Source organism: Labrus mixtus, chromosome 14, assembly GCF_963584025.1.
Source record: "Labrus mixtus chromosome 14, fLabMix1.1, whole genome shotgun sequence".
In the NCBI taxonomy this organism is placed as follows: domain Eukaryota; kingdom Metazoa; phylum Chordata; class Actinopteri; order Labriformes; family Labridae; genus Labrus; species Labrus mixtus.
Window position 1 is genome coordinate 7,187,192 of NC_083625.1, and position 27,641 is coordinate 7,214,832.

The 27,641-nt window shown below is 40.6% G+C and overlaps 1 protein-coding gene across 2 annotated transcripts in view; it reads right to left on the bottom strand.

Moving 5' to 3' along the window:
* LOC132987809 (serine/threonine-protein kinase PAK 3) overlaps positions 1 to 25,224 on the bottom strand; it is a 35,755-nt gene extending 10,531 nt beyond the window's left edge. The window contains exons 1-8 of one of the 2 annotated variants that reach the window (XM_061054737.1): positions 25,030 to 25,224; positions 8,796 to 8,989; positions 8,592 to 8,692; positions 5,036 to 5,189; positions 4,887 to 4,924; positions 1,642 to 1,704; positions 169 to 324; positions 1 to 65 (exon numbers count right to left, since the gene is read on the bottom strand). The exon at positions 1 to 65 is cut by the window's left edge and continues 107 nt beyond it. In XM_061054737.1, coding sequence (XP_060910720.1) covers positions 1 to 65; positions 169 to 324; positions 1,642 to 1,704; positions 4,887 to 4,924; positions 5,036 to 5,189; positions 8,592 to 8,692; positions 8,796 to 8,967 — 749 coding nt within the window. In that variant the 5' untranslated portion in view covers positions 8,968 to 8,989; positions 25,030 to 25,224. The remainder of the gene's footprint in view (positions 66 to 168; positions 325 to 1,641; positions 1,705 to 4,886; positions 4,925 to 5,035; positions 5,190 to 8,591; positions 8,693 to 8,795; positions 8,990 to 25,029) is intronic. The other variant, XM_061054738.1, reaches the window with a different exon arrangement.
* Between the last annotated feature and the right edge of the window lie 2,417 nt (positions 25,225 to 27,641).

Sequence of the window (27,641 nt, forward strand, 5' to 3'; positions counted from 1 at the left end):
GGGGGAGTCACGACTTCTTTCACAGGGGTGGGGGGCTTTGGCTCCAAGACGGAGCGTGTGTAGATCTGCCAGGGGGAAAATAAATTATGAAATAAATGCAGACAAGATCGCAGCAGCAGCAGCAGAATGATGTCCCCAAACTGTGTGGTTTAATAAAAAAAAACGTACAGATTTGGTGTGCTCGGGCCGAGGAGCGATGACCGGGGGCAGCTCGTCGTCATCGTCCTCCTCTTCCTCCTCCTCCTCCTCTTCCTCTTCTTCCTCATCCTCCTCTTCTGACACAGGGGGAGCGATTGGGGGCTCTGTCGATGATGTTTTGGCTCCCTGGAGGGTAGAGATGTAAGTAAGCCTGGGAGCGTGTGGCACATAGCAGCAGGGAATAAAAAAGTGTGTGTGCAGAGCCTGAAATTCTCCCCCAAACTTAAGAAGATAATCATTTTATCTGGAGTAGTTACCAGAGTAAACATCCTGCAAACCGAAAACCAGACATGAGAAAGTTGAAAATGATCATTTCAAGCTGCAGTGAAGGTATTTTTTTCTCCCACTTTATCAACTGTATCAGATTCAGACGGCAACAACAATTCAAAATTGTTGAAAAGAAAATGATCAGGTCAACATACATGTGTTGTGATATTACACCCTGTAAGAGATCGTCAGAGCAGAGGTGAATGGGATTAAATCATCAGGAACATTTCTGTTAGTAGTGGAGGGAGGTGTAATGAGTCCAGTTAGAGCTTCAAAGAAAAGCATTAAAAGAGAGAGGTGTCATTCGGTGCAGTTAATCTAAGGGTTTAAGCAACCAAACTGCTTCTTATGTAACCGTGCTGCGGAAGAAAAACATGCAGCCACATTGCAGTTATGTGCAATATGGAGATGGCCTTCCTCTGCATGTGAAAGATACCTTTCAACGAGTCTTATTAAGAAGCCTCTGGCATAATAATTATGCCTAATGCTAGGCCTTTATTTCCCCCATCCAAAACTCTGCTCGCCTTGGATCGTCTTCCTCTTTTGGAATGGAAACACTTCATCCATTTCCAGTCTCGTCATGCATAAATGAAGCAGTGCAGCTTAGTTCTAGTGATTAAAGGGAAAGGGGTCTGGCTGAAGGAAAGTCCCAGTCCTTCATTCAGACATACTGGGCCTCTGACCTGCTCCAATAAGGGTTGGGGGGTGGGGGGGTGGGGGGGTCTGGGCCAAGACTGCAGTGCAGAAATGAATCTAACTATAAGCAGTGCCATGTGTTTTTTATTGCAGAGCCATGCCGTAATGTCTACAATGGGGATGAAGTAACGGGCACATTATTGGGAATGTGGATCTAATTGTAAGGATTATGAGCTCATACATGCAGTTTGACAGTCATCACAACCCTCTATGGCATGCGCCCCTGCCCTGCCATTTCAGAGAGCGTCCGTTAGAAAAAAGGTAGGAGGTGCTCTTGTGGAAGATAATAAATACATCTGAAAAATAGAAAAATGAATAGATCCAATCATACCCCCCATGAGATTTAAATACAGAGAAAGATGATGGCTCTAGAATCAAATTATTGTATTTTTTTTTTTTTTTTTCCAAATTAGAAGATCAAATTTAGCTCCAAAGCCAATGCAGAGAAACATCATGAGGAAAGTAATATGGAGGAGTTACCTTGTCAAATAATGCGCTGCAGGTTCTAAGGCTGACAGGAGGCCCAGATGACAGCAGCCGGTTCTGAATGTGAAGGTTGAGAATGGGAGGTTTTTACTCAAGACAAGCCCACACAATGATTAAGAGTATTCAAGGGGAGAGAGGGGGAGGGCAGGGGTTCGCTACCGAGGGATGGACATCCCTCCTCTGAACACTCAGCATGAGGAGAGGAAATGATAGACGCAAATCAACTGATAAATTCCTACCATAGCCCTCTCTTATTCATGATTCAGATTCTAAGTATAAAATTGTGTTTTTATCTGCTTTTATTTGGATGCTGAGATATGCTGGATAACATCTACTTCTTTTATAGTTATATGCGCCTGATTTCACTTTCCCTGACCACCTAGTAAAGATGCAACCCACTGGAAGACCGAGGTTATAAGATTACGAAACCAACACTTGGTATTCATCTTCACAGACATGTAAAATTGCAACATACAAAAAAATCTGCTAAGCAATATGAGCAAAGTCGTCTTTTTGTTCTCTGTCAGATCTTTGAACATAGTTCTTATTCAGACAGGAAAATAGTTCCTCTGTGGATTAAATCATTGCTCACACTGGCTCTGATAAAAAGAAACTCTGGCTGCTCTCGTCGGTCTGAATGAGTAAATGTTTTTTTCTTCTTTACTGTTAGTTAATATTATAAATATGGGGATATATTCAGATTATAAATGCATCACAGTTTTTCTTGATATGAAGTGGAAGTGGTACTTTATGACCAATTCTCTAAATTTCAAGCTCAAACCGGGTGGGGCTGGGGATTGATTTGTTCCCTTTTTTTTTTTTTTTTTTACCATAAAGACAGAAAAACATGCTTCAATAAATGTATTAGGACTAACAATCAGTCAATCAGCCATTTAAGCCAAGTAGACCTCACAACATTTTGATTTGAAAAATCATACTGGGTTGTTACAATTACCTGAAAAATCTGTGCGGACTTGAAAATGAAAACATCCTATAATTCTTACAGTTTATTAATTAGCTGCTCCTCTGATTAAGTAAAAATCATACAGGCTGGTTCGACCTTTACTGTAATAATTCCTCTTTTCACAAGAAAAGACAATTCTGACAGCGAATACACATTTTCAGCATCCATTGATAATTCTGGATTGTACAGTTTTGGTCAAGTGTAGCAGAAATGTCAAAAACACACACATATTAGATGATATATCAAGTGCAGTGAGAGAGAAAGCTCACACGCTCTGATACACAAAAGGTTCATGCTGTAAACAGTTGTACGGCCAGAGGCTGAGCTGCCTGTGTTGACACTTAACCAAAAACTTTAAAGTTAAACATCTCTCAGTGGGTGGTAGTGGAAGAATAAAATGATAACCAGAAAAACCCATCGGTCAACAAGGGGATCTCCTCACACGTTACTCCAGCACAGACAAAAGTGTCAAAATCAAAAGAATAAATTGTTAATCTCTGCCTGTGATGAAGAAAATCTGCAAAAAATCTGTCTCTATTGTCTGGTCCAAGCAATTCATCAATGATACAGAGAACATTACTGAGCCTGTAAGAGTGAAAAATCAGAGGACAGAAGGTACATTTAAGATTAGGTTTTCTCAAACCTAAACTCGATTATTACACTGAGGTCTGGCCGAGGCTTGCATTAGGATGCAAAACAGTGTCCCTAGCGCTGTTATCTGCAGGTATAAATGTATGCTGTACTAAGGTCAAGGTGAGGCATGGGATCGACCTGAAACACAAATGACTGGCTGCATGCGGTGCTTACAAAAAGACCAGAGGAGAGCTACATGTTTCCCTCTGACTAATCATAAAACAGCGGAGAAGAGTTTTAGTAATTGTTAATCCAAAGCAGTGGGGTTGACATAAACTGTGGCAGATAAAAAGCATCGACTGTAGACAAATATCATCTTTAATGCAGTCTATGGGGGGAAAAAAAAGTCTACCAGAGAATATCAGGTAGCTTATGATGGGTTCGTTTTGCTTTGAAAAGTAACGGTGCTTCTTTTGTTGATCAATATTTGGCACTTTCCTGAAGTTCTGCTCATCTGCGACAGTGCGACAGTCCAGCCCAATACGAGCAGCCAATAGCTGAGTCACTTCTGCAGGCCATGCACCGCTGTGACAGTCCAAGGCTGAGATGCTCTTAATACCCTCACTGGGATGGCTCAACCTTTTAGACACACTGCCACACCCGCCTGCTCTTCAGCGGCAAAGAGCTCTCTCAGGCAATAGCCCTGCATTAAGTGAGCCTATTGTAGTTTGCCTGGGGGGCAGTGAATCCCACTGAACAGACTTGGACTCCACTTCTTTACCCAGCTGAGCATGTTCAGGCCGAGGCATTCAAAGCTTAGATTACTCTGGTCAGAGCCAGGAATGAGGTCAGCACAGCGGGAGTCCCTCTAGATGCCGCTGAGTCTCCAGTGGAGCTCGTCTGTGGCTGTTTCAAAATCAGTTTAAGTAGTGCAGATTGGAAAAATAAACAATGAGCAGCCTCGGCTCTCTCCATTTTTCTGCAGGAGCCTCAAACTGAGCCGCGTGTACGGAAAATTCAGGGCACTACGCCACAGTAAGCCTCTAGAGGGGAACGAGCATGTTTTGTCCATTAGAGGCAGAAGTGTGTGAAGCTAACCTGCAGGGACGTAACACAGCCTGTCACAGATATTACCACAAAGACTAACAAGTGACACAAGATTTACTGCCAACAGAGAAGTATCATTTCTCCCACATTCAAGAAGAGGAAATAAATCCTCCTAATGTTTCAACTTACCTGACGAATCAGAACACCATTACAAGCATTAAAATATGTTTCCCTCTACACATTGCAATGAATTCAGAGATTTCCAAAGAAATGGAAGTTCGACCGAGAAAGTGGGATGACTTCTAATATCTGTGCTATGATAACCAAACAAGTAAAAAGGGATATTGAGAAAAATGTGGAGCAAAAAATGTATAGAATTGACACAGGGTTACAGTTACCTTCAACAAAAAGGGGCGTGTTCAATCAGCAGAACCATTAACCTTTAATATGAAGTTTTAAATATGACTCAGCTATTATTTTGTCAGATCAACTTTTATTTTTTTTATTTTTTTTACATGAAGTTTTAAATATGACTCAGCTATTATTTTGTCAGATCAACTTTTATTTGTTTTCTTTTTTTTTTAAGTCAAAGTGGTCATCAAATATCTTATTAAGGATGTAATGAAAACTAACCAAAGTAAGCTTTGGTACTCACCAGAGTGTTTGCTGCGATGTACCCATGTGCCGACTTGTCTGAAATGAAATAGAGGTGACATACTGAAACTCCACACTCTTAGATATAAGTATAAAAAGTAGACGCTGTATTGACGGCTGATGTTTCATTAGTATGTTGAGCCTGCTTACCTCCTGAGGTGAAGCTCATGTATTTCTGGTTGTTGACGGTCTCTTTGGAGTCGTAGAACTTTAAGACGTCCAGCACAGCCTGCGGGTTCTTCTTCTGCTCCAGCTTGGTGATGTTGGAGGTCTGAAGGAGCCGTGCCCACTGCTCTGGGATACCCTGCACAAAATTAAAGGAAGTTGTGGGTTGTTAATAATTTGTGAAATGTAGATGTAGGGTTTGTTTAAAAGCACGCTTGGTCTTTAGTGATCACTGAAGACGACTGGAAGAGTCTGCCAAGAATGTGCACAAAGACGGACTATCAACACCAGGTTAAGGTTGGTGCAGTTTAAATGGATTTAGTACAGACATAACTGTGGTTTAGAAGAAGGCACATTATTTTGCTGTCTTTAGAGTTACACGAAACTTAAAAACAATTCTGTGAAAAGGTCATAAAAACTAAATCTGATATTATCTATATTTGGTATCCTGTCTGCCTGTGGGTATTAGCCTTGGAATATTTCCAGCTGAACTGAGATTCTCAAGCACAAATAAAACAAAAATTGTAACTTTATGCTCACTTCAGGCTTGTAATGCAACTCTCACTGAGATACCTACAGTTGGATATTGGTTTAAACTTCTCTCCAAAAGTCCAGCTATAAAAAAACTGACTCACAGTCTGTTTTTTAATATTTTGAGGTCAACTTATTAAAACAATATTAAGTCACCTAACAGGATGTATGAAAATAAAAGAATATTGTTCTTGTTTGTGTTTATGCTTGCGTGGACAAAAGAAGCTAATGGGAAAGCGCAAAATACCAAGGATTCCCAATTAGAGCTCAAATTAAAATTTCCATTTTTACATGTTGACATCCGGATACAAAAACATCTCCATGGTCTCTCCAGCTCATTTCTTTATTTGAAAAAACGTTATTGAGGGTGAATATTTGTATAACTCCTCTCTTCATAATTAGGCTAAAAAAAGGGCGTGCCTAATTTGATTCAGAGGAGCGTTGCAGCTATTTGGCAGGAGGCCTTAGGCCAGCCATAACTCTACAATAAGACTATAAGCGTTAGGTGGAGTCAGCATTTTCAATATGGCAACCGCCATCATTAGACTTCAAAATACCACTTCAGAGCCCAATGGTTGAATCCATGTTTTTGGCAGCTTATGCTTTAGCCTAATATTTGTTAGACATGTATTAGAGTAATATCTCTTATATAGATAAGTATAAGTCTTACATGTCTCAGTCTCTTAGCAAGGAAATTTATTTCCATAGATTTTAAACCGTTCTTTCAAGGCTTTCTTTAATTTAAATCCAGGTTTTTTACGTGTAGGCTATAAGTGCCCGTTAACGGCCATTACACCATTTATGTTGCCTGAATGTCATTCAACAATGGGTTTCATTCATAACATCTCTGTAAACTGGATATTTTTACAATTAAATCAGCTGTTTGTGTATAAATAGCCTTCTTCGAACTGTCTTTGGGATTCAGAGAAAAGATGTTTCTTGAACAGGGATCAAAGAGTAAAATAAATATGAATAATGGTTTCCTCCCAGATAACCATGAAAACCCCAACTAGGACACCTCTGTTCTATCCAATTTCATGCCTTTATCCAAACTCAACTTTCTGTATAAAATCTTGGAGAAAGCTGTTTTTAGTCAACTACACACTTTTTTTTAACACAAATGGCATCCTTGAGGTGTTCCAATCGGGTTTTAAAGCACATCACAGCACTGAAACTGCACTTTTAAAGGTTTTTAATGATCTTTTATTAATTGCTGATTCTGGGGATTCGGCTTTTCTTGTGCTTTTAGATCACACTGCTGCTTATGACACTGTAGAGCACAACATTTTAATTTCTTGTCTGAAGCACTGAGGTGGGATTAAAGGTACCGCTTTGGAGTGGTTCAGATTTTACCTGGCTGACAGAAAGTTCATTGTCTGCCTTGGCGTCAGTACTCCCTACTGAGCCCCTCTTGAATAGTCCCCCAAGGCTCCATACTTGGTCCTATTCTATTCTACCTGTACTGTATATGCTTCTCCTGGGGTTCATGCTTAAAAAGTATGGAGTCTCTTTCCATTTCTATGCTGATGACACGCAGCTTTACATGCCCCTGAAAATTAAAGCCACTAACCACTCGCGCCCTCCGTTAGATTGTCTGAAAGACATTAAAGTTTGGATGGTATTGAATTTTCTCAAGCTCAATGCGAGCAAGTCGGAGGTCATTATTTTATGGGCCCAATGGGGGTGACATAGATGCAGGTATGGACCTGTCCCCCCTAGAATTCTTCCTCAAACCGTCTGTAAAGAATCTGGGGGTCATAATGGACAAAGAGTTTAAAATGAACCAGCAGATAAACTCTGATGTGAGATCTAGCTTTTACCAACTCCAGCTTTTATCCAAGGTTAAGTCCTTTTTATCCTTCACTGAATTTGAGAAGGTTGTGCTCACTTTTATCGTAATTATTGTAATGCACTTTATGTTGGAGAGCCAAGCCTCTCTCAATCGTCTTAAGCTTGTTCAAAACGCTGCAGCTTGTCTTTTAACTGGTAAATGCAAATTTGAGCAGAGCTCCCCAATTTTAGCATCACTTTACTTACTCCCTGTGCTGTGTCCTTCTTATCTCACTGACCTTTTAAAACCACATATTTCATCACGGACAATCAGATCAACAGATCTGATCTAAACAGAAGCTCTAGAACGCTTTGTCTCCACATGTTCGTCTGTCTTCCACACTGCCTGTTTTCAAATGTAACTTTAAAACACACATTTATGCCTTGAGTTTTGGCTCTGCTTGAGAGTTGGCTTTTGTTACGTTTATCCCTTACTATAACACATGTTTTGTTTTACTTCATGAAAAGGACAGCATATGGATATCTCTTAATGGGTTTTCACTCGTTATGGCAGGATGTGTGAAATTATATCAGGAATACTTTTGAATACAATTGCATTATGATTCATCACAATATTTTATCAATTGAAGAATATAAAATACCCCTAACAAGGTTAAGTGCAGGATTCATCTATTAATTTACCGCAATTTTGTGTCAGTGTCACCTCTCATCAGGATTCATTTAATAACTTTTTTTAATGTCTCCTTATCCAACTTCCAAAATATTATTTGGACAATAAGCTTGCGTTCACATTACCCTCATTCATGTCATAGGTGTCACTTTTAGGAGTCCTGGCGTGATAACACAGTAAGTCAAATTGGCAGAGAAATCTGTCCAGAGAACTGTATCTTTTAAGTTTTTATCACTGTATCTTTTCAGGTTATATTTTTTAGTAACAATGGAAATAACCTGCAAAGTGAAACTGCTGCCAACCAGCAATTTACAAAAATAATACTAGCGGGTTCTCGAGGAGGTTTCACCTGAGAGGCGAGATGGAGTGATTGTTATTCAAGTAACTCGTATTTCAACCTCATGTGGAGAAAAAATATATAATTTGGTGGACTCCATCGCCTCAGGGAATTGTGGATCTTTTTAGAAATGTGTGCCTGCAAGGAGAATTTTAGAAGCATGAGTCTCACTTTCTTTTTTATTCTGGATTGTCAGTGAAAGAGATACTCACTGTGAATTCTCCTGTTACAGCATCAAAGCCAACATGAATGGTGTGTTCAAAGTCTGAGGGCAGGGATATCTCTGGACGTTCCTTCTCCTTCTTCTTGTTTGCTGCAGGAGATGAACAAAAGTTAATTACATGCCGATTGGGTGTATTTTTATACACAGGAAATTAGTAAATTACATTTATCTGAGTATGAAGGAGGACACTCACTCTTGTCTCCCCCTGGGAAGATGGAGCGCAGGCGGACTTTCTTGTTCTTCTCTTCAGGAGCCATTGGAAGCGGTTTAGAGGCGTGATTCAACGATGAAGAGTCTCGGGAACTACTGTTCATTCTCAAGGGGGGGGCTGGTGGTTTCTCTTCAATATCGACACTATCAGACATCTTTAGTAGCACTCACAATGTCCTAGGAGGGAGAGAGAGGGGAAGAGTTCAGTGTTACAAAAGTCCTGGGAGGGATCGGTCAGACTTTCATGAAGCATACAATATCGCTATTGATGATGAAGCATAACAACTTTCATTTTTATTGTTTCTTATCCTCAATAGGTTTTGAAGAACAATCCTATCCACAGACAGAGCAAAGTGTTCTGATTTTGTTGAATGTACAAATGTTTTAGTCAATGTAACAGTCAGATGAAAAAATAGAAGTCAACCCAATTGTTGAGACAGCTTGCTGGCTGCGGTTTGAAAATGTTGATGATAAATTCAGACTGTATCTAAAAGATGGACGTCATGACAGCAGCCCCACCTCTCCAAAGTGAAGCCAAAACAATTTCAGCTCCCCCTACTGACCGGCTGCAGTATAGGTCATTAGCTCCACCTCATCCATGTTAACAGATAGGGCAAAAGACAACTTACAGAAATGTGGTTTTGGTCATGCTGACTTAATCTTTCTGAGAAATGTAGTTTCAGTTCGGTGCTAAAAAAAGAAGTACAAAACCATGACTGACAGCTCTGTTGACAAATGTGGCTCCTGAGGCACTGTGTGCACTGCATTAGCAGAGTAGAAGAGTAAACGTCACAAAAACGGTAACAAACACAAACATAAGTCAGTCGACTTTCCAAAGCCCCGAGTGTCTGCTTCAAATGGACGTAAGAAACTGTCAGATTCTGCTCTGACTATAATCGACCTCTTCGCCATTTTACAGTTAAATGTGTCAATAGAAGGTGCAAACATGAATTTCACGGCTCCACTGGTCAGACACCTTCTGTACCGTCTCTGGCTCAGGTCACTAGAACAACATGTCAGTGCCCATTACGGGGTTTTTCTGGCTTTGGTCTTTTACAACAGGATGCGTTGTACACACGTTGTCCATCTTTATATACAGTCAATGGATAAAACACACGTTCTACATGTTTAAATCATCTATAAAATGACATTCAATTGAGAGAAATTGGCTTTAGGATTTGCAATTTACCAGAGTCTATAATGTGATAAATGTAGGTTATACTTAAGAACTTACAAAGAAAAGCAGCTTGAATTCATATTTAATAAAACTGGAACAAGAGAGAAAATACTTAATCCTCACTGATTACTTATATTGAGTTTTTGCTGATTTTCCCGATCAATTCCTTCTTTCTGGATAGTTGTGCCAAGAATCTTTACTGAATACAAGTCTGCTGTTTGATTATTCTGACACTAATTAGTGTTGTAACATGAATGCTGATAAGTGTGGTTTATAATTAGGCCACATTTATCAGCGGTGTACAGTATGAGACTTTCTGTTCTCTCTCTGGCAGCACTAGAAAAAGTAGGGTACTCTGACTGTGACAGCTGTGACAACATGATCGCTGAATTCAGACAGATCTAACACAGAAGACTCCTCCTGATAGTTTTCACATGATGCCTATTCTGTGTCAGCCTATCTTAGATTTTTAACAAGCGGAGTCCTCAGCAAACACATTTCATTATGTGCATAGCACGGGAAGATATCATTAAGATTTAGAAGAAGACAACTCCAAAAAAAAAAAATCAATGCACAAATTGTGTTTCTTCTTGTTTCTGTAAATGGAGTTTTTGTGTAAGCGGGGTGGAGTCTGACGTCCAGTGGGTCTGTTCAGCTGAGAAAAAACGGTAACCAGGAGTTGATTTTAAAAGAAAATGGCAAGAGTAAACGCTCCCATCACTCACCCTCTCATCTCCCATCTACCCACATCCTACTTCCATCTTAAACTCCTTCACTGCCTCGCCCCGAGGACAGGCCCATCATGTGATGTGCTGCACGAGCATCCCAGAAAAAGCGGGCCATCCAGGCCGCCCCCTTAGTGGAGACCTACATTAGCAAACAAAGACCACTCCTCGGCTCTTACGCCGCGCTGGCTGACACTGACAAAGAACACATGTGCCTTCACAGTGGCCTTTATACGACTTTATGTAACCGTCTCCTGCACGAGATAAAATCTGACTGGTAACACCCTTCTCTTTGTTATCGTCTTAAAAGGACTGGTTTTAAATGACGGAATTAGAGTTGTGAAATATGTAGCAAATAAAAAAAAGAAGAAAAGAAGACCTCTTCAAAAGTCTTGTGAAAAACATGTGTAAGTAATGTGTCACTTCCTCAGGAATCTGTAAAGATAGCACAACCAGATAAACAAAAACATACTTAGTTCACTCACGGTCTCTTCTCTGCACGGACTGTTTCACTGGCCTGTAGATTATAATTTTGAAAATTTTAGAAATTGGTTTCCTCAGACTAGAAGTTCCTTCTGCCTAGTAGTTCAATTGCTGGGTATTTAATCATAATCCCAAACTTTGACAAAACTGTATATATGCAGTAACACCTCAGAAAAATATATCCCCTGTTCTTAACACACCTTGCTAACTTCTACTGTGTGACAGTCTCTCATATAATCTGCTTTTCTGCCCTTGGGGAAAAAAAGTTCCCTTATTTGTAATTAGGCTGATTCTTTTGGTTTATTCATAGACGACAGAATAATTCACATTTATTCATATGTGTAAAGTCTTGAAGATCAAACATGGGTCTGAAATAAATGACAACTAAAAGTCTTGTTTCCTGAAATACTGAACAGTGTCATTTTGCTCCTCTCTGCTGGGGATGTGATGAGAATAAGAAGAATTTGCTTTCACTTGGCAAAGGATTGTAACAGAGAAACTGCACTGTGATCTTTTTAATTAGGCAAATCATCACTGCAGGGAATTATTTGGCAGATAGCTGCCCATACTTGCTGGCCTTCATATCGGAGCTTGTTAGATGAATATTCATGTTTTATCTGAGCAGTGGTGCAACATATGAATTTGGACTGAACGAGCAAGTGAATTGTTTAATATATAAAAAAAAATCTGTTTGGGATGAAGATAACATCAGTTGAACTCATAGAGAAGCAGCACGCTTCCCTTTCCTGGAACAGGTCCCTCCTGACGGAGTGGTTTACTAAACAAATACAATTTACATGTTGATCCAGTTTAGCTTGAGGGCAGGAACTGTTTGTGAGTAACCAGAGCACTAGTGAGGAACACTTCCTGTACTGGTAAATATTTAAGATTTTTTTCCGGGTGTATTTGTAGGGTCTTGTTAACATAAACTAGTTGGGGTGGCGGTGACTCTTGTCAGTTTCTACCATGCACGGGGAATCCAGACAGCAGCAGCAAACAGGTTCTCTTAGGTTGGAGGTTAGGCGTGTCACTATCAACAAAACCCAGTAAAACTCGGTTTACTCTGCTGTTTACAAAAGAGCCTCACAATGTTGACATGCTAGAGCAAGAGCCACCGGGACTCACTGGCAACGTGGCTCATCTTAACATCAAAGAGGAGGAGAAGCTAGAGAAGGTTGCCAAGCCAACAACAAAATGTGGTGTTAAAACAAGCTCCACCATGTGTGCCACTTTACACATGAAACATGGCTAGGTATGCTAGCATTGCAGTAAATACTGTAAACATTGCTTCAGGAGAGCAGGAGATATGTTGGATATCAATGACTTCTGAGTACTTGTAAAGATGAAACAATAACTAGTTTTGAGTTTTAATTTATAATTCCAGATAAAGATGGATGAATGAATGATATGGACACATTTTAGATTTTAACCTTCATTAGATTTGCAACTAAGTCAAGCTAGCTAACATCTGGAGGACTGCTAATAAGCCGCATATGATCAAGAAACAGATAAAATTCTGATACATAGGCATGAAACCATTTGCTCTGCCATTAAAATTTGCCACTAAGACAAGCTAGCTCTGCTGCCGGAATGCTACGTCAGCATTTAACAGAGGACAAGGTAAACTGCAACATTGTCAACAAAGACAAATATTTCAACAGCTCCACTCCATGAAATCACATTCAAATTGTACATGATGTTGTGCATAATGCCGTCCAAACTGTGTTCACCTTGTCTAGAGATGTAGTCACATACAAGCCGCTCTGTCCTGTTTAGCCGAATGCAGCTGTGACTGGTGCCTCTGTTAATCCATTAATATAATCTTGTGAACATGTTCTGCCAGCTACAGTGTGTATTACAGCTTTTAGAAGTCAGGCGCACAAGTGGATTCACATGTGCATGGCACAAGCAAGATCTGCCGGCAGCCACTGGGATCTAATCAATCAGGTTGCTATTTGGTCTGCAGACAAAGAGGGAAAAAATCCATGTCTGCAACATCAAATTATAAAAAAGGTGAAGGAAGATTTAGAACGTTTACAGCTAGAATTGATAATTTATTTTTATTCGCTTCATCCATACTCATGTCGTCCTCAAGCATGCAAAACTGAATACACCTACGTCAGACAGAGAATGCGCATGCCCGTAAATATGATAATTTCAGTACACAAGTGCCATTGGAGAGCACTGTGGATGAATAATGTAGCTGTGAAACTCCTGAGCGTCTGACTGTTGTCATTTCTATATCAGGCAGCGATGAGAGTCTGTGCCACCAGCTGAAGAATAAAACGGGAAACCACAAGAAGCCAAATGATTCTTTCATGACAAATCTCTAACTCCGATCCCCCCTGCTGTGTGGCTGTTTGGCTGATCACCTGACTACTGCAGCAGCAGCAGCAGCAGCGGTCAGACGGCTAAGGATGGCAGATTCATGTAGGCCCAGACATTACTGAGTCTTCACTCCCATAAAACACTGACCTATTTACTGTGCAGAGTGACAGGGAGGCAAGCAGTCAGGGAGTGCTCTGTCCCTGAAACAAGCAGCTCCTATTTATGAAACACACAGGCCAGTCTCTCAACATTATAAATCAAGTCTACGCCTGCCTCTCGCCTTGTACTGAATAAATCCTTTTATTAGGCTTAAATATATTAGCAGACAAAAAAGTAGATCGTTAAAGTTTATAAAACAGCAGAAACAGCAGGTGTGGCACTTGTGTAATAATCACTAATTTGTCAGATATGACAAAAGCAAAATGTATTCAGCTTGAATTTCTTTGGTAGGGTGTAACAATTTGACAACTAAATATATATGTACAAAACACACACACACACACAGACACACAGACACACACACACAGACCCACCACAAACACCCCATCCCAGATCCTCAGATATTACAGGGGATGTTTTCACATCGCTCTTCCATAAAATATTAATCTGGCCATGAAGAGCAGGCATTTTCTCTGCTCTTTCAAACATTAATGCTGATTTTGAATGGCTAACACAGGAAGAGGCTCTAATCTTGAGCCCATGGCAGGCCAGTAATGGCCCCGCAGTGTGGGGGAGGGCTCCATAAGCCCGGCTCTTCGTTGCCCCTGATTAGGACACGCTACTCTGTTTGACTTGGCTTCAGCTTTGGCTGTGCTTCTTTGAAGGATGCTGATTACTTGGATGGGATGGACAGCTAGAGGACGTTGAAAGGATAAGGAGGAAGGAGGGGACACTCCAGCCGCAGTTCACCTTTATCTCATTCATTTTAGTATGGTCAGTATAGTACCTCGACTGGCAACTGGAGAGTGTTTTATGGTCAGAGGCTAGAAAAAGTCGGACTATTCTACTGCGTATAAAGCAAAGGAAGACTGGACCAGTTCACCTGGCAACCTTTATGTAACACAAAAACAACGCCACATGGAAAACCTGAAGAGCACAGGAAGAACACAGACACTGAAGCACTGGAGGATGACGCCACACAGATGTGAACATTTGCTGCACAAACGCTCCTCTCTCACATGGTCGGCCTCTCAAGGTCAGGATAAAACAGACGGTGTGGAGATCCCCCCTTAACTTTAAACAAAGGTTCGGGGGGAGGCAGAGGAGGAGCAAAGGGGGACATGAGAGGAAAATGTGTGCTTCCAAGATCAAATCCTCATGTGTTGAAAATGTCTTCAAGGAAGAATGCATATTTGTATTCACTTATTTCAAGTTAAAAGCCAAGTTGACCACCTGGAAGACGATCTTATGCAATATTATCTTCATTCAGTTCACGACCAGCCAGACAACTAGAGTAAATGTTTTTTTTAATAATCGATAGCCTTTATCTTTACCCATCTTTTGGGCAGCAGTAACTTAGTCTGTAGGGACTTGGGTTGGGAACTGGAGGATCGTCAGTTCAAGACCCGGTGCGGACCAAATCTGGAAATTGGTTTGGTCTGGAGAGGTGTGCCCTTGAGCAAGGCACTGAACAAATTATATCTTCTTCTTACCTAACCGAAAGGAAACTGTATCTATAATATGCAGATGTGGTAATTATATGGACTTAGGAAAACATTCATTCAAACTCCAATGTCAACAATGTCACCTGACATAATTTTGGTGAATACCCCTTTTCCCTGTTTTGTAGATGAGATTCAAACACCTCCAAATTCGGTATAATAAATAAGAAACTACATTTGGCAGACAGTTAGCTTAGCTTAGCACAACCCCAAAAAGCTGGAGCATTTGATCTCTTATAACGTCAAAGTTGAATTCTTTTTAAAGGACATGTTTATCACTTAAAAGAATCTAACGTCTTTTATGTCATGTCACACAGTATATGAAATGTTCGGCGTGGGGGAAAAAAAAGCATTCATCACATTCCCAGACACATTCTTCATCACACACATGTCCACGAATAATAGATATGAAATGAAAGGTATATAACAAACTAAGAAAAAGAGAAAGTGAGTGTTTTCAGTTTAGTCTTCTTCTGTTGTATAACAGCTTTTGGTATCATTGCACCTTACGAGAATGTTATTGCACATTAAATGTTACTGCACCATGAACAGGGGCATTACTGTCAAAAGGAGCTGACAATACAGAACTCACTGTGACATCATCATTCCTGTTCTATAAAACCTCTTACATATTAGCTTTCGTCTGATGTTTTTCAACCTCTCCGGTTCGGTCCCTCTGATGTAAAACTCAGTAACTCTGCTTTGCATACAGCTGCCAGCGTTTGGTTCATGACAGGAACGAGACACAGCCACCTCTCCAGTTTGCTTCAAACAGGTGACAGGTGAGACAGGAGTGTGTGTGTGTGTGTAAGCTAATTCTCAACCTCACAGCTAAGCTTCAAACTTTATGGGTTCATGGTAAGTACAAATGTTCCCGCTCCATGGTTGATGAAGGAAACTGCAACAAATAGATTTATATATGGGGTAAAAGTAAATATGAAATAACATAGACTTTAATGATGCCTGAATAAGAGCTTGAAATAAGCTGCATCAAATATGTATTTATATTGATTTGAATCCGGATACATTTTAGAAACTGGTAAATTGTTTGATAATTGCTTCATAACTGTAAAATCAAATTGCAATGTTGGAACAAAAAACGTCAAACGGAACGTCCTCTATCAACAGCCACCATGTTTTCAGCTGACACACACGCCTTGGGAGGAAGCCATGAATACGTTGAGCGTGCACATCTTTTCATGGTGCGGGTATAAAAGGTTTAAACACGTTCATAACATGCTAACTAGAGCATGATTACACAATATCAAAGGGAGAACCCTTTGAATGTGCATGCACACACTGACCTATTACACCCCTCTGTGATCCACATACAGGAATCCTGCCAAGATGACTTCAGTTAAGACAGAACACTTCGATTTATCCTCAAAAATGTTATAAAGTGAAGCTTTTCCATCTTACAAAGTGCATTAATATCTATAATCAGTGACCAGTGAGCTGTTATTAGCAGATGTCTGCGTCTGATGTTGCACATTTTTCCAACAGAGATTGGCTTTGCACAAAGAGCATAAAAAAAAAAAACAGGCCGCAACAATATACGTGACAGCTCATAACATGAAACATACGCCTCTTGAATAAGAAATAAAACCATACTGCAGAAAGGACCTGAGTGCAATTTCAAGAAAGTGCCAACATTCCCTGTAAAACACTCAAAAAAATGACACAGCAAAGAAAGTGGGTCATCCAGCAGTTGCAAAACTAGATTTTTTTGTGGCTGTGGATTTTTAAAGATGACAGACGAAGCGAGGCCCTTTAACGCCACGCTACACCGCAGTTTTCCCCCACATACAGAAAAACACACTATTTACTGATTCAATCCTCATTTAATCCAAATAAGATTACTGGAGTAAGTATTACCTTTTGTTTGGCTCTTTATATTCTACACTGATCTTGTCTGATGCTAATCAGCAGAAACACCAATGAGATTTAAAAAAAAACACGTCGATAACAAGCTAAGACTAATTACTCTCTAAGTGTTCTGTGTTCTCACCACATGAAATCCCCCTGGTTGGGTTACCACTCTTAACTAGCAGGTTGCGGGATAACGGTCCTCATATTTAAAACAAAGCAAACCCATTTCTCCACCACAGGCTACAATCCACCATGACTCTCATTTTACCAGCATGATCCTCTCCTAAGTCCCCTGCTGGGAAGGCTTGAGAGCTCGCTCCGTCATTTAATATTTAGTTTGAGTGAACTCCCTACCCCCAGTGCTGCTTTTCTCAAACCCACACATGCACGTGTACACACAAACACAAACACTTTTCCTGCAAGTCTTCTCATTTTTTTTTTTATCCGATTTTGGTCTCAAGATCCCAAACGGTTTTGTACGTGATTTCTGTTATTTTCTTAAATAAGCTGTTTGCACACTCCAGTGTTAATCAAAACATGCCAGCAGCAGAGTTAATCAATGTTAAATTGAAAGCATGACATAATCAGAGCAACGGTCCCATCTGATCAAACTGGGGTGCACCATTTTCTGACAGTTGGAGCCGCTCTCTCTCTCTCTCTCTCTCTCTGTTACAAGTAGAATGGAAGAGCTGTAAAGTGAAGCCGTTTCTTCTGTCAGGTGGAAAAAAAATGGATTAAAAGACGTATGAACGTGTTTAAGAATGAGGTGGCTCAGTTTCTCAAGGGGACAAAAGCTTTTTGAAAAAAACGAATAAAAGTAAGCTACCTGGGGGGGCGGCGGTGGTGTAGTGGTTGGGGCGCTCATGCATGTGCGGAGGCTGCGGGCGGCCCGGGTTCTAGTCTGACCTGTGGGACCTTTCCCGCATGTAGTTCCCCTCTCTCTCTGTCCTCGATTACTGACTCTTTCCACTGTCCTATCTCTATAATAAAGGTACAAAATGCCTCAAATAAACCTAAAAAAAGAGAAGTTAACTACATTATTACTTAGCTCGCTTACAGTGCTGGACGTCTATTTAGAGGGATGTTTGCTTTCTAACAGAGAGGCTTCATTTGATTCAAAGCACACCTCTATAACTGTTATTTATTCTGATTGGTTCCCAGTCTGACAGAGACTATACATCATACTAGTAAAATAGGATAGATTTCCTTTTGTACCTTACAAAATGAGCTGTCTAATTTCTACACAACATTTGATCGTCCATCTTTATGAAGTGTTCATGCAGTAATGTTCTACTTAACGATGCCCAACTCCTGCAGCAACATGTCCAATGTGTCCTTGGGGCGAGACACTTAACCCCAAGTTGCTTCACCTGCTTCGGAGGTGGCGTATGAATGTGTGTGAATGGGATTAGTTACTTGGGATGGACACTTTTCGGAGCAATCTCTGCCATCAGTGTGTGAATGGGTAGGTGTGACCTGCAGTGTAAAAGCCCTTTGAGAAATCAGAAGACTAGAAAAGCGCTTTACGAGCTCAAATCCATTTAACAATTACTTAATAACTTTACATCCCCATTTAAAAACAATAACAATGAAGTGGCACTCATTCATGTCCAGGATAAAGACACACGTCAGATGTAGAAGTTGGTTGTTGGCTTGGTCCAATTGTTGACGTCACCAAAAGAACAGCTTGGGTTTTTTTTATTTCCTGACATGTTGGTTGTTGAGGATGACAGGATCAAGTGAAAATCAAACAGATGACATACAGTACAATAGCAGTTTTGAATTTTGGCCTTTCATCACCAGACCACATAGATCTCCACACAACCTTGAATAGCTCGTACTTCTTTACGATCTTTCAAGTACCCATCATAGTAAAACCATACGTTAAGTAACTTTATTCATACATTCATGGAGGGATTCATTGTAAGTATCAAGCCGTACATTAAAGCAACATTTTCAAACTGATAACCAAGAGTCTGACATCTCAGTAGGGGATTCTTCAGTCCTTCAAACTGACACACTGTCCGTCAACCTCGACTGGAAACATCAATTAGTTGGAAATATTATACAGTGAGTTTTTGCTTTCATGTTTTGTTTTTTTTCTATCTGAAACGAGAGAAAGAGATTGTAAAGTCCACCAGACAGACAGACCGACTATGTTTGGTTTCGTGAGATCAAGAGCACAGAAATCAAACTACGTCTGACTGGGCTGTCCTGAACGTTAACACAGCTAGAATCCACTGGATCAGGGTTGAGATTAGGGACGCAAGGGACACTAAAGTCGAAGTTCTCAGAAAGTCTGGCCCAAATATGAGAACTGACCTGATGTTAAAGGTATGTGGTGACTTTCGCAGATGTTACATTGAGCATGGGCCTGTACTCAAAAACTTACTGAGGATGACAACCCCAAAAATATGTTATTCCTTTATGTTTAAGCTTCTGAAATGTATGATTTAAAGCTATACTTTTGACTATTTACAAACTAGTGGATTTATATATCCAATAAGTACTCAGTCCTTCTTTTTTGCCTGATATTTATTTTGCAAAATTAAAAAGAACAAACTGTGATTTTAAAGTTTACTCCATCAGACATGTTTGTGGTACATACAGTTTTTTATCTTACATAAATGTGAGCACAAAGCACAGGATAGGCTCCTTAACTTGCTTTGTCCACTGTAGGGTAACAAAAAAAGTGGGTTTTCTGCATTAGTGTGGCTTGGGTGGGCACGTGAGAGAGCCAGCTGGAGGCAGAGAGGGGAGTGGAGTCCCTCCTGCAATGCCAGCTGGTGCACCTACTCTGAGTCAGGCTGAAAGGGTTAAAAAAAAAAAAATGTCCCCATAGTAAGAGAACATGGACAATGTAAAGACAGTTTGTAGAAACATGATGTTATCCTCTTTAATATAGTGTAAAAGTGTCAAATCCATGTGTGTCTTCATCCAGAAAAACCTGGCTCTGATACTAAAACTATCCTCCATGAAGTACAGCCAAGCCTTGTTTCCAAGCTACATGCAGCCATGCATTTCATTCTGATAATCTCTGCCCAGCTAAACACAAGAAGCTGCACAGGTTTTGCAATGAAAAATACTACTATGAGCCTAATATTTGTGTCAACGAGTGGATAAATCGGGAGGCGGTGTGCCACACACAGCGGTGACACCTCCACACAGAGCGAGGAAAGAAGCTGAATTCCTCTTGGTTTATTTGGATCAAAGAAACAAGTGCGACAACTCTGCTCCGCTGATCTTCAGCTTAATGGTGTTTTATATTTGTGAAAGATGAGTAATACGCTTCTACCTGGAGTACAAACACATTACAGCGCCTGTGCCTGGGTGTTATTCAGTAATCTAGCTTCATTTCTACTGCTTATTGCAGCTGGATCATATGTGAAGGCTGCACCTAAAAAAAACATCACTCAGAGCAATCAGAGCATTTTCTGCCACCTTTTGAGCTAAATCTAAGGTCAAAGGTCATATTTTCACCATCTGAAAACTCTGCCCACTCAATGGCCTCTGACTTTTCTGCAGCCTTAAAACAAATTCAAGTTCAGACGCCCCTCTTCAACTCCTTGCACACTCTCGGGCCAGTGAAACTTGCTAATCTCTTAAACCACCTGAACCCTCTTCCTCCTCCTCCTCCTCCTCTTCCTCCTCCTCTTCCTCCTCCTCCTACTCTGCAACATTTCATCCTTTTATTTCATCCATCTGGGGCGTCTCCTCCCATCGCATCATCTTACTGTAATCTACAATCTTCAAGACACCTCCCAAGACATTTCTCTGACTAACTCAGAGCCGTATTCGCATTCGTTTTTTTGATGCATCAGAAACATTATAAGTCACATAGGGACGATGCATGTCACAGACACACACACACACACACACACAAAGGCGCAAACACACAGACAAGCGGCCCTATTCTAAGTAGCAACAGACATCAAGTAGGGAGATTACGAAGGGAGCTGTGTCAATGTGTCAGTGTGTGAGTGTTTCCTCTGTTACTCTCTCTCTCCATCCATCTCTCGCTCTCTCTTACTCCCCCTCCCCTTCCTGAGACAAAATGGCCAGATGGCTTCCAATCCTACATGCTAATCCACAACACACAGACTGTAGCTCTCACACACCTACCACCAAGACTACAGTCCTGCTTAACACCACTATGCCCTTAAAACACACACACACACACACACACAAACCCCTCACGAGGCCACTGCACAAGCATAAACTGTCAACCACGGAAAGTCCTGACAACTACACGGAACAATAGCAGCATAACTCATCCTGACTAAGTCCTCAACAGATGGAGGCCGACTTGTATGTGCTGTGTGTCCTACTATCACATTTCAGGCAGTCCAGTTAGCAGGCTACGAGCCAAGACGAGGTTCAGTGTCTCCTGCTTTTGTTAGCCGGGGTGAAGTAAGAGAAGCTGTGTGTGTTGGGTTACACAGGCCAGTGGAAAACATGGGGAAGCCCAAAACGGCTCGCTATAACCAATGGAAACATACTGGAGAGATACACATGGCTTCAGTGCACTAATAAAGTTCTGCTTTATCGCTTGTTGTCTGATTATTTATTAGACATTAAACGTCATTATTTTGGTTATACGGCTCATGACAGATGTTCAAATTCAAAACATAAATAAATAGAGAGAAGGAGCTCCAGGCGGGCTGCTTAGCAACCACCTTTAGCGGTACTGCATTCAATCAAGTTAGAATGAAATCATTGTTAATCAAGCAAAATGTCACACCATGCAGAAAAGCCTAACTCTCATTGTTTCATATAAACACCATAAAAATGCAGAGTGTAAAATGTTTTTCTCTTTTAATTTAATCCCTCTATCTAATATTTTATTGAAGTTAACATGTTCAGTATGGAAGTCATGCACCCATACATTTATTTTATTTAATTTCTCCTGTAATAACAAGATGATTACAGTTGTTTTTTTTTTTGTTGACTTCTTGGCTTATTTATGGTATCATCTCGGGAAAACAACAGTGGTGCTTTACTGAGATAAATTGCTTTCTTGAGATCTCAATATTTATGTCCTAATCGCTGTAGAAAAATAAGTTCAGAGATCACAAGAATACAACAGAAATGAACTTGTTATCCTAGGTCAAATGTAATAAAAACATTGTATGGATGCATGTCCGCGTAGGGCTTCTGTAGTTCAGTTATTCTTATGTGTATATTTTTTAAGGGAGATGTGTACAGACCCAAAAAATTACTCTAATGATGATTAGTCCTTCTTGAACTTAATGCTCACTCGTATTCTATGTGATGAAAGATGTTCAAAGACAATCTAACACCAGTCGAGGGTTTTTAAGTTGACAACAAGGGTCAGATCTTCTTAGATTTTCATAGAATCTAAGAAAATGCATGATATGCTTAACATCTCAGAGGGGATTTCTTTTCATAAACCTTTTTTGGGCTTCTTACGTCCCCTGCACGATGTTTTAACTGTGTTACTATCTACTGATCTCTTTTAGAATAACGTTCAGTAAAGCTTCAGTTTTGCCTGCACGTGTCATGTTTACATTATAAACTGCGTGCCTACGGGAGCAGCTCTACCTGTATTGTAAGTAACACACTTCATCAGAGCAGACTGAAGTCTTATGTCTGTGAGCTTTCCTTGTAAATATACAATTTTCATGAGGTGAATGTAACCTTCAGAGACAAAGGCCTGTATGAGTACTTGCATGTGGTAGTTAGCAGCTCTATTCACACACATACACAGTAGACATGCAGAGCTATTAATTGTCCATTTGCCTGTCACAGATGTGTGTAGATAAAGGCGTGTTAAATATATAATGCATGTGGAGCATCGAAGACCAAGAGAAGAGAGAGCAATAATCCAGCAATGTTTAAACACCAAACACATCTACTGTAATGGTGTATCCCAGCGTCTCTGTCTACTTGATAGCTATCTTTCCTGCTAAACCAGGTGCTGTTTAACACCCAACACTGGCTCTACATATATAGTATATAGATGTTTTTTTATAACAAAACTGGTTGGCGGAAATTACTTCAAGTTTCATTTGTTGAACTTGAGACTGAAGACAATCAAAATCCACACAGGAAAACCTCCTTTAACTTTAAGGATTTTAACTTGTGACTGACCAGGTTTGCCATCATGTAAAATGTGGTCCTTTCATTTTTTAGACAAGTATGTATTATGCACTAACAATACTCCCAATGATTCCTGGTAGAGTTGTGCAATTAATTGCATCTTCATTGTTATGATTGTATGAGCAAAAGTCTGAATTCATTGCGATAAATAAAACATGTTTTTGTTTTTGTAAACAAGCAATGCTTTGTCACTTAGCAGGTGTTCTTTCTACCTAATGGTTGGGGGCCCCGCTTTCACACCTTTTGATGCAGTAAGATGAAGCCCAAAGTAGCTACCTGCTAAGCTCAGAGTTAAAGGAACCAATTAAGTGATGAAAAATGACTGCTTGTTGGATTTATTGTGGATTCAGGAGAGGCATGTTGCAAACACAGGTGTTATTAAAACATGGAGGAGAGCGGAAAAACACAACAACTTCCAGTTAAAGTAAATATGCATTCTGAAATTTGTATCAATTTACCGCGCTTCATGTCATTATCACAATATTGAGTAATGGTATCGCACATTGCTGAACTCCTATCTTACAGGTTTACTTTGGATTGCCAAATGATTTTTAAGAACCATGAAGGGGCTATAAGGGGGAACATGACAGTTTATGTTTTTGTATTTCCAATATCAATAATCCAATATCCAATAATAATATCCAAAATGTTGGAGGGAGTATCACCTTCAGTATCCCATCCCCCTCTACAATCATCTAACCCTCCCTCCATCACTGACATGACTCCCTAACATCCCTCCCTCACACGGCAGCCAGACAACAGGTCTCCCATCAGGCCTTGCTTCTCACAGACCGGAGGATGACTGCGCTTCCTGGGGGAGGAATCTTTTTTTCTCCCTTGCCTCTACATCAGCTCTGACACCCCAATCTCAAACCAGGAGACGGAGAGACAGTAAATCCTTCCATCTTCCTCCACCAGCGATGGCTGTGAGTGGAGAATCCAAGGATGGAATAGCTCAGCTTTCACAGCACCGGCCCCCACCCCCACTCCGATCCCCAATGAAGTCAGGTGACCAGATGTTGTATATCTCCCTGTCACTACAGCCGCCATGAAGCTGCTGCACACATCCATGTTAAAGCCGGGAGACTTGGGCACGTCTCGGCTCTTCTCTGCATGTGTGTGCTCATTAAAATGAAAATACAAGCCATATCTTCTTAAAGATCCACCTTAAGAGAGGCAGTGCAGATGCAACAAAAGGGCATCCATCAGCATATTAAGCGTCCATCAGCTACACCATCCATCCACAGCATATACAGCTCTAAACCCTCCGTCAGCCTCGGGTCTACAGCCCTAAAATAGCCTTGCTTCTTTTTTGTTCCACTGCAGCTGCTGCATTTCTCCAGCACACACACACACACACACACACACACACACACACACACACACACACACACACACACACACACACACACACACACACACACACACACACACACACACACACACACACACACACACACACTCTCAAGGCCCCGTACAAACGCCACCATTGATTCTAACACCTCCCCATCAATAAAGATGCTATTTGTGAGGCACAGGGGAGCGCACACAGAGATGATGTGATGCAGAGGGAGGGGGGGGGGGGGTTGTATATGATCATACAATACGTGATGCAGGCATCCATTTCCATCTCGCCCTCACGGACAGACACAATGCTGCTGAAACAGCTGCCTCCTTAGCCGGGCAGAATGCAGAGAGGAGGAGGAAGAAGAAGAAGGAAAAAAAGAAGAAGGCTACAAAGCAAACCCTACATACACAGCTTCCCCCTCCTCCTCCTCTTCCTCCTTTTTCCTCTCCTCTCTCCTCAGCCTCCCCCCTCCACATCCCATATTGCATACACAGAGAGGGAATTACCTGAAATATGTCTTCACATTCTCTTGCTGAGTGTTTCGCCTTTGAGCCAGGAGCTCGGGTGGATTCATCGTCAGCCGTGCAGTCCTAATGACAGTTTAAAGGCAGGATTGCCATTCTCTTGTCAGACCAGTTCCTGACCCTAAAAGCAAGCTTGTTCGGCAGGCTGGATGCTTCACTGGCTGCTCACTGTTCCCTAGCCCATGATGTCATCCGCCCTGCTCCTGTCATTGGCTGAGAGGCTGAATATTAATGCAGGCAGCAGGTCTGGGGGAGGAGGAAGCCAGCAGGCAGACGCTCTTGGTTTTCTGTTTGACAGACAAAACCTGCTCAGTGAAAAGACAGGGGGGAGGGAATGTCTTTAAGTCTTCAATAGACTTCTAATGGTCCATGTTGTTAAAGTCTTATACAGAGTCTGTTAAAACATTAAAAAGAAATATTCAAGAACAAAACATAAAAAGAACAGGCATGGAACAGTGTTAATACATTTATTATTGACACTGTTAAAGCTCTGAAGGGATGTGTTTAAAGCACTGGTTGCTCTAAATCTTTTATCTTTTAACCCTGACCCTATCCTTTCACAATGCATACACACATCACTGAGTTTAGCTTTTAAGTAAGGGAATAGTTACAATTATAACCAAGATTTGCAACAACAGTACTGAGTTATGTTGTCGAAATATTTTTTTTTGACTATTTTGAATTTTCACGTGTTTTAAAACGATACAATCTCCATAACTTTTATGATTGATGGCATCAAAAAGTGCCAAAGCTTAAAAAAAAACTACAGATCGGAACCTAAAAATTGCAAATGTATTTGTGTAATTTAGATCGTGTGCCAGAGTTTTTGTCTGCATTTTTTGGCGAGAGAAATATTGGGTCACTACTTTTTATTTTGTTGCCGTGATTTTGACATTGTTTTAAAGTTTAGAGATCTGGTACGGTATCTTGACAACCCAAGCAGGGAGTACAAAAAGCAGAACAATATTACCATATACTAAAAGCTCTGCATTGAGACATTTGTTGCAAAGTATCCGTCACTCTTCATCACAAACACCAAAGTGTCAATATTCATTTTTGATTAAAGGGACGGTACATTTATACTCTAGGAAGAAAGGAGGATTCTTTGATCATCAACTGTCTTTTTTATTACTGAATATGTACAAGAATATGATAAAGCTTTAGTGAAGTTTCCTGTTAAACATGTAGATGTTGTTGATATATTGTATACATTATGTATATTATGATATACAGTATAAATGTGCCTCTTCTGTAAATTCCAAAGAAAATATACTTTAGTTTCTTTATGAAATTGTGTTCATTCTCATCCCTCCCATATTGAAGAATAAAAATATTCCCTGTTATGATTGAATAATCTATGACATGAGATCATAATGTAAGTATTGTTTGCACTGGAAAAGAATACATGGTCTGTGTATACAAATGCACATGTTTGTGACAGATCTGAATTATATAATTTGCTATTATCTGCAGTTTGCTCCTTGTCATTAGTTTGTTCAATGTTTGTGTTTTGTTTTTAATTTTAATAAATGGCTGGTAAACGTAACACTCACTGATTGGTATTGAGTCTCATGATTTCACAAATGCTTTTCCTTTTTTCAGTCAGTTTCCACATTTGGAAATAACACCTATTTGTAAAAATAACACTTTTTCTGGATATTAAGATTCATCTGCCTACAGTTTGCTTTTTCTCAGAGCAGAGAAGTGGCTTTGAGTTCAGAAGCAGGCGGAGACAACAAACAAAAAACCGGCTGCGTTTGCCCTAATTTGCCTATGATGTCATCTTTTTCCTCTAGCTCACCTGGGATTGGCTGACTGGCTCAGCATCTGCTCAGTCTCATGGCTAGTGCTTCTAGCTCAAGGTGGAGGCCTATCTGAGCTCCGTGAATCATGGCTGGTTGTCCTGACAACCCCGTTAATGTTGATTCCTCATCGGAGAGTAATATGGCTGTTCTCGGGCAGCGTTCACTCAAATGGAGAACCTGGTGAAGACAGTGTTCCTATGCATCAATAGGGGGTTCGGGGTGATGTTTTAAATAATTGCAATAACTTTTCAAGGGAAAGTCTACAAAAAAGGATATTTGAAATATTTCAGAGTAAAGATTACAACATTTGATGCTGCCTGTCCAAATGGATTGAGAAGAGCAGAGAAGATCTGACACCTGTAATCAAGACTGTTAGGATCACTGTATACCTACGCAGAGCTACAGAGGCACAGGTAATACAGAAAGGTTTCAAATGCTCCTGCTCTGAGGCACGCAGTGTGACAACGTCTTGAGAGCATGACAGAGAACAACATCCAAATATTGGCTTCTTAAGTGTTATCGTTTCTCAGAATCTATAAGCTTTTTTTTTTTCTTGTTGTTTTTCCAATCTAATCCTCCCATGATGTAAGACTTCGGCGAGCGTTTTATTAGCTTTCCACGCTTGTGACTTCAGTCCACGTGACACTAATTATGGGTATAGTCACTATCACAGTGGGGATTCCCCAGGAGACATTTGGCTGCCGGAGAGGAAACACCCTGAACATGTCAGCTGTCCATCACATATCCAACATGAGGCGTGGCACACAAGTCAAACATAGGACCAACTTA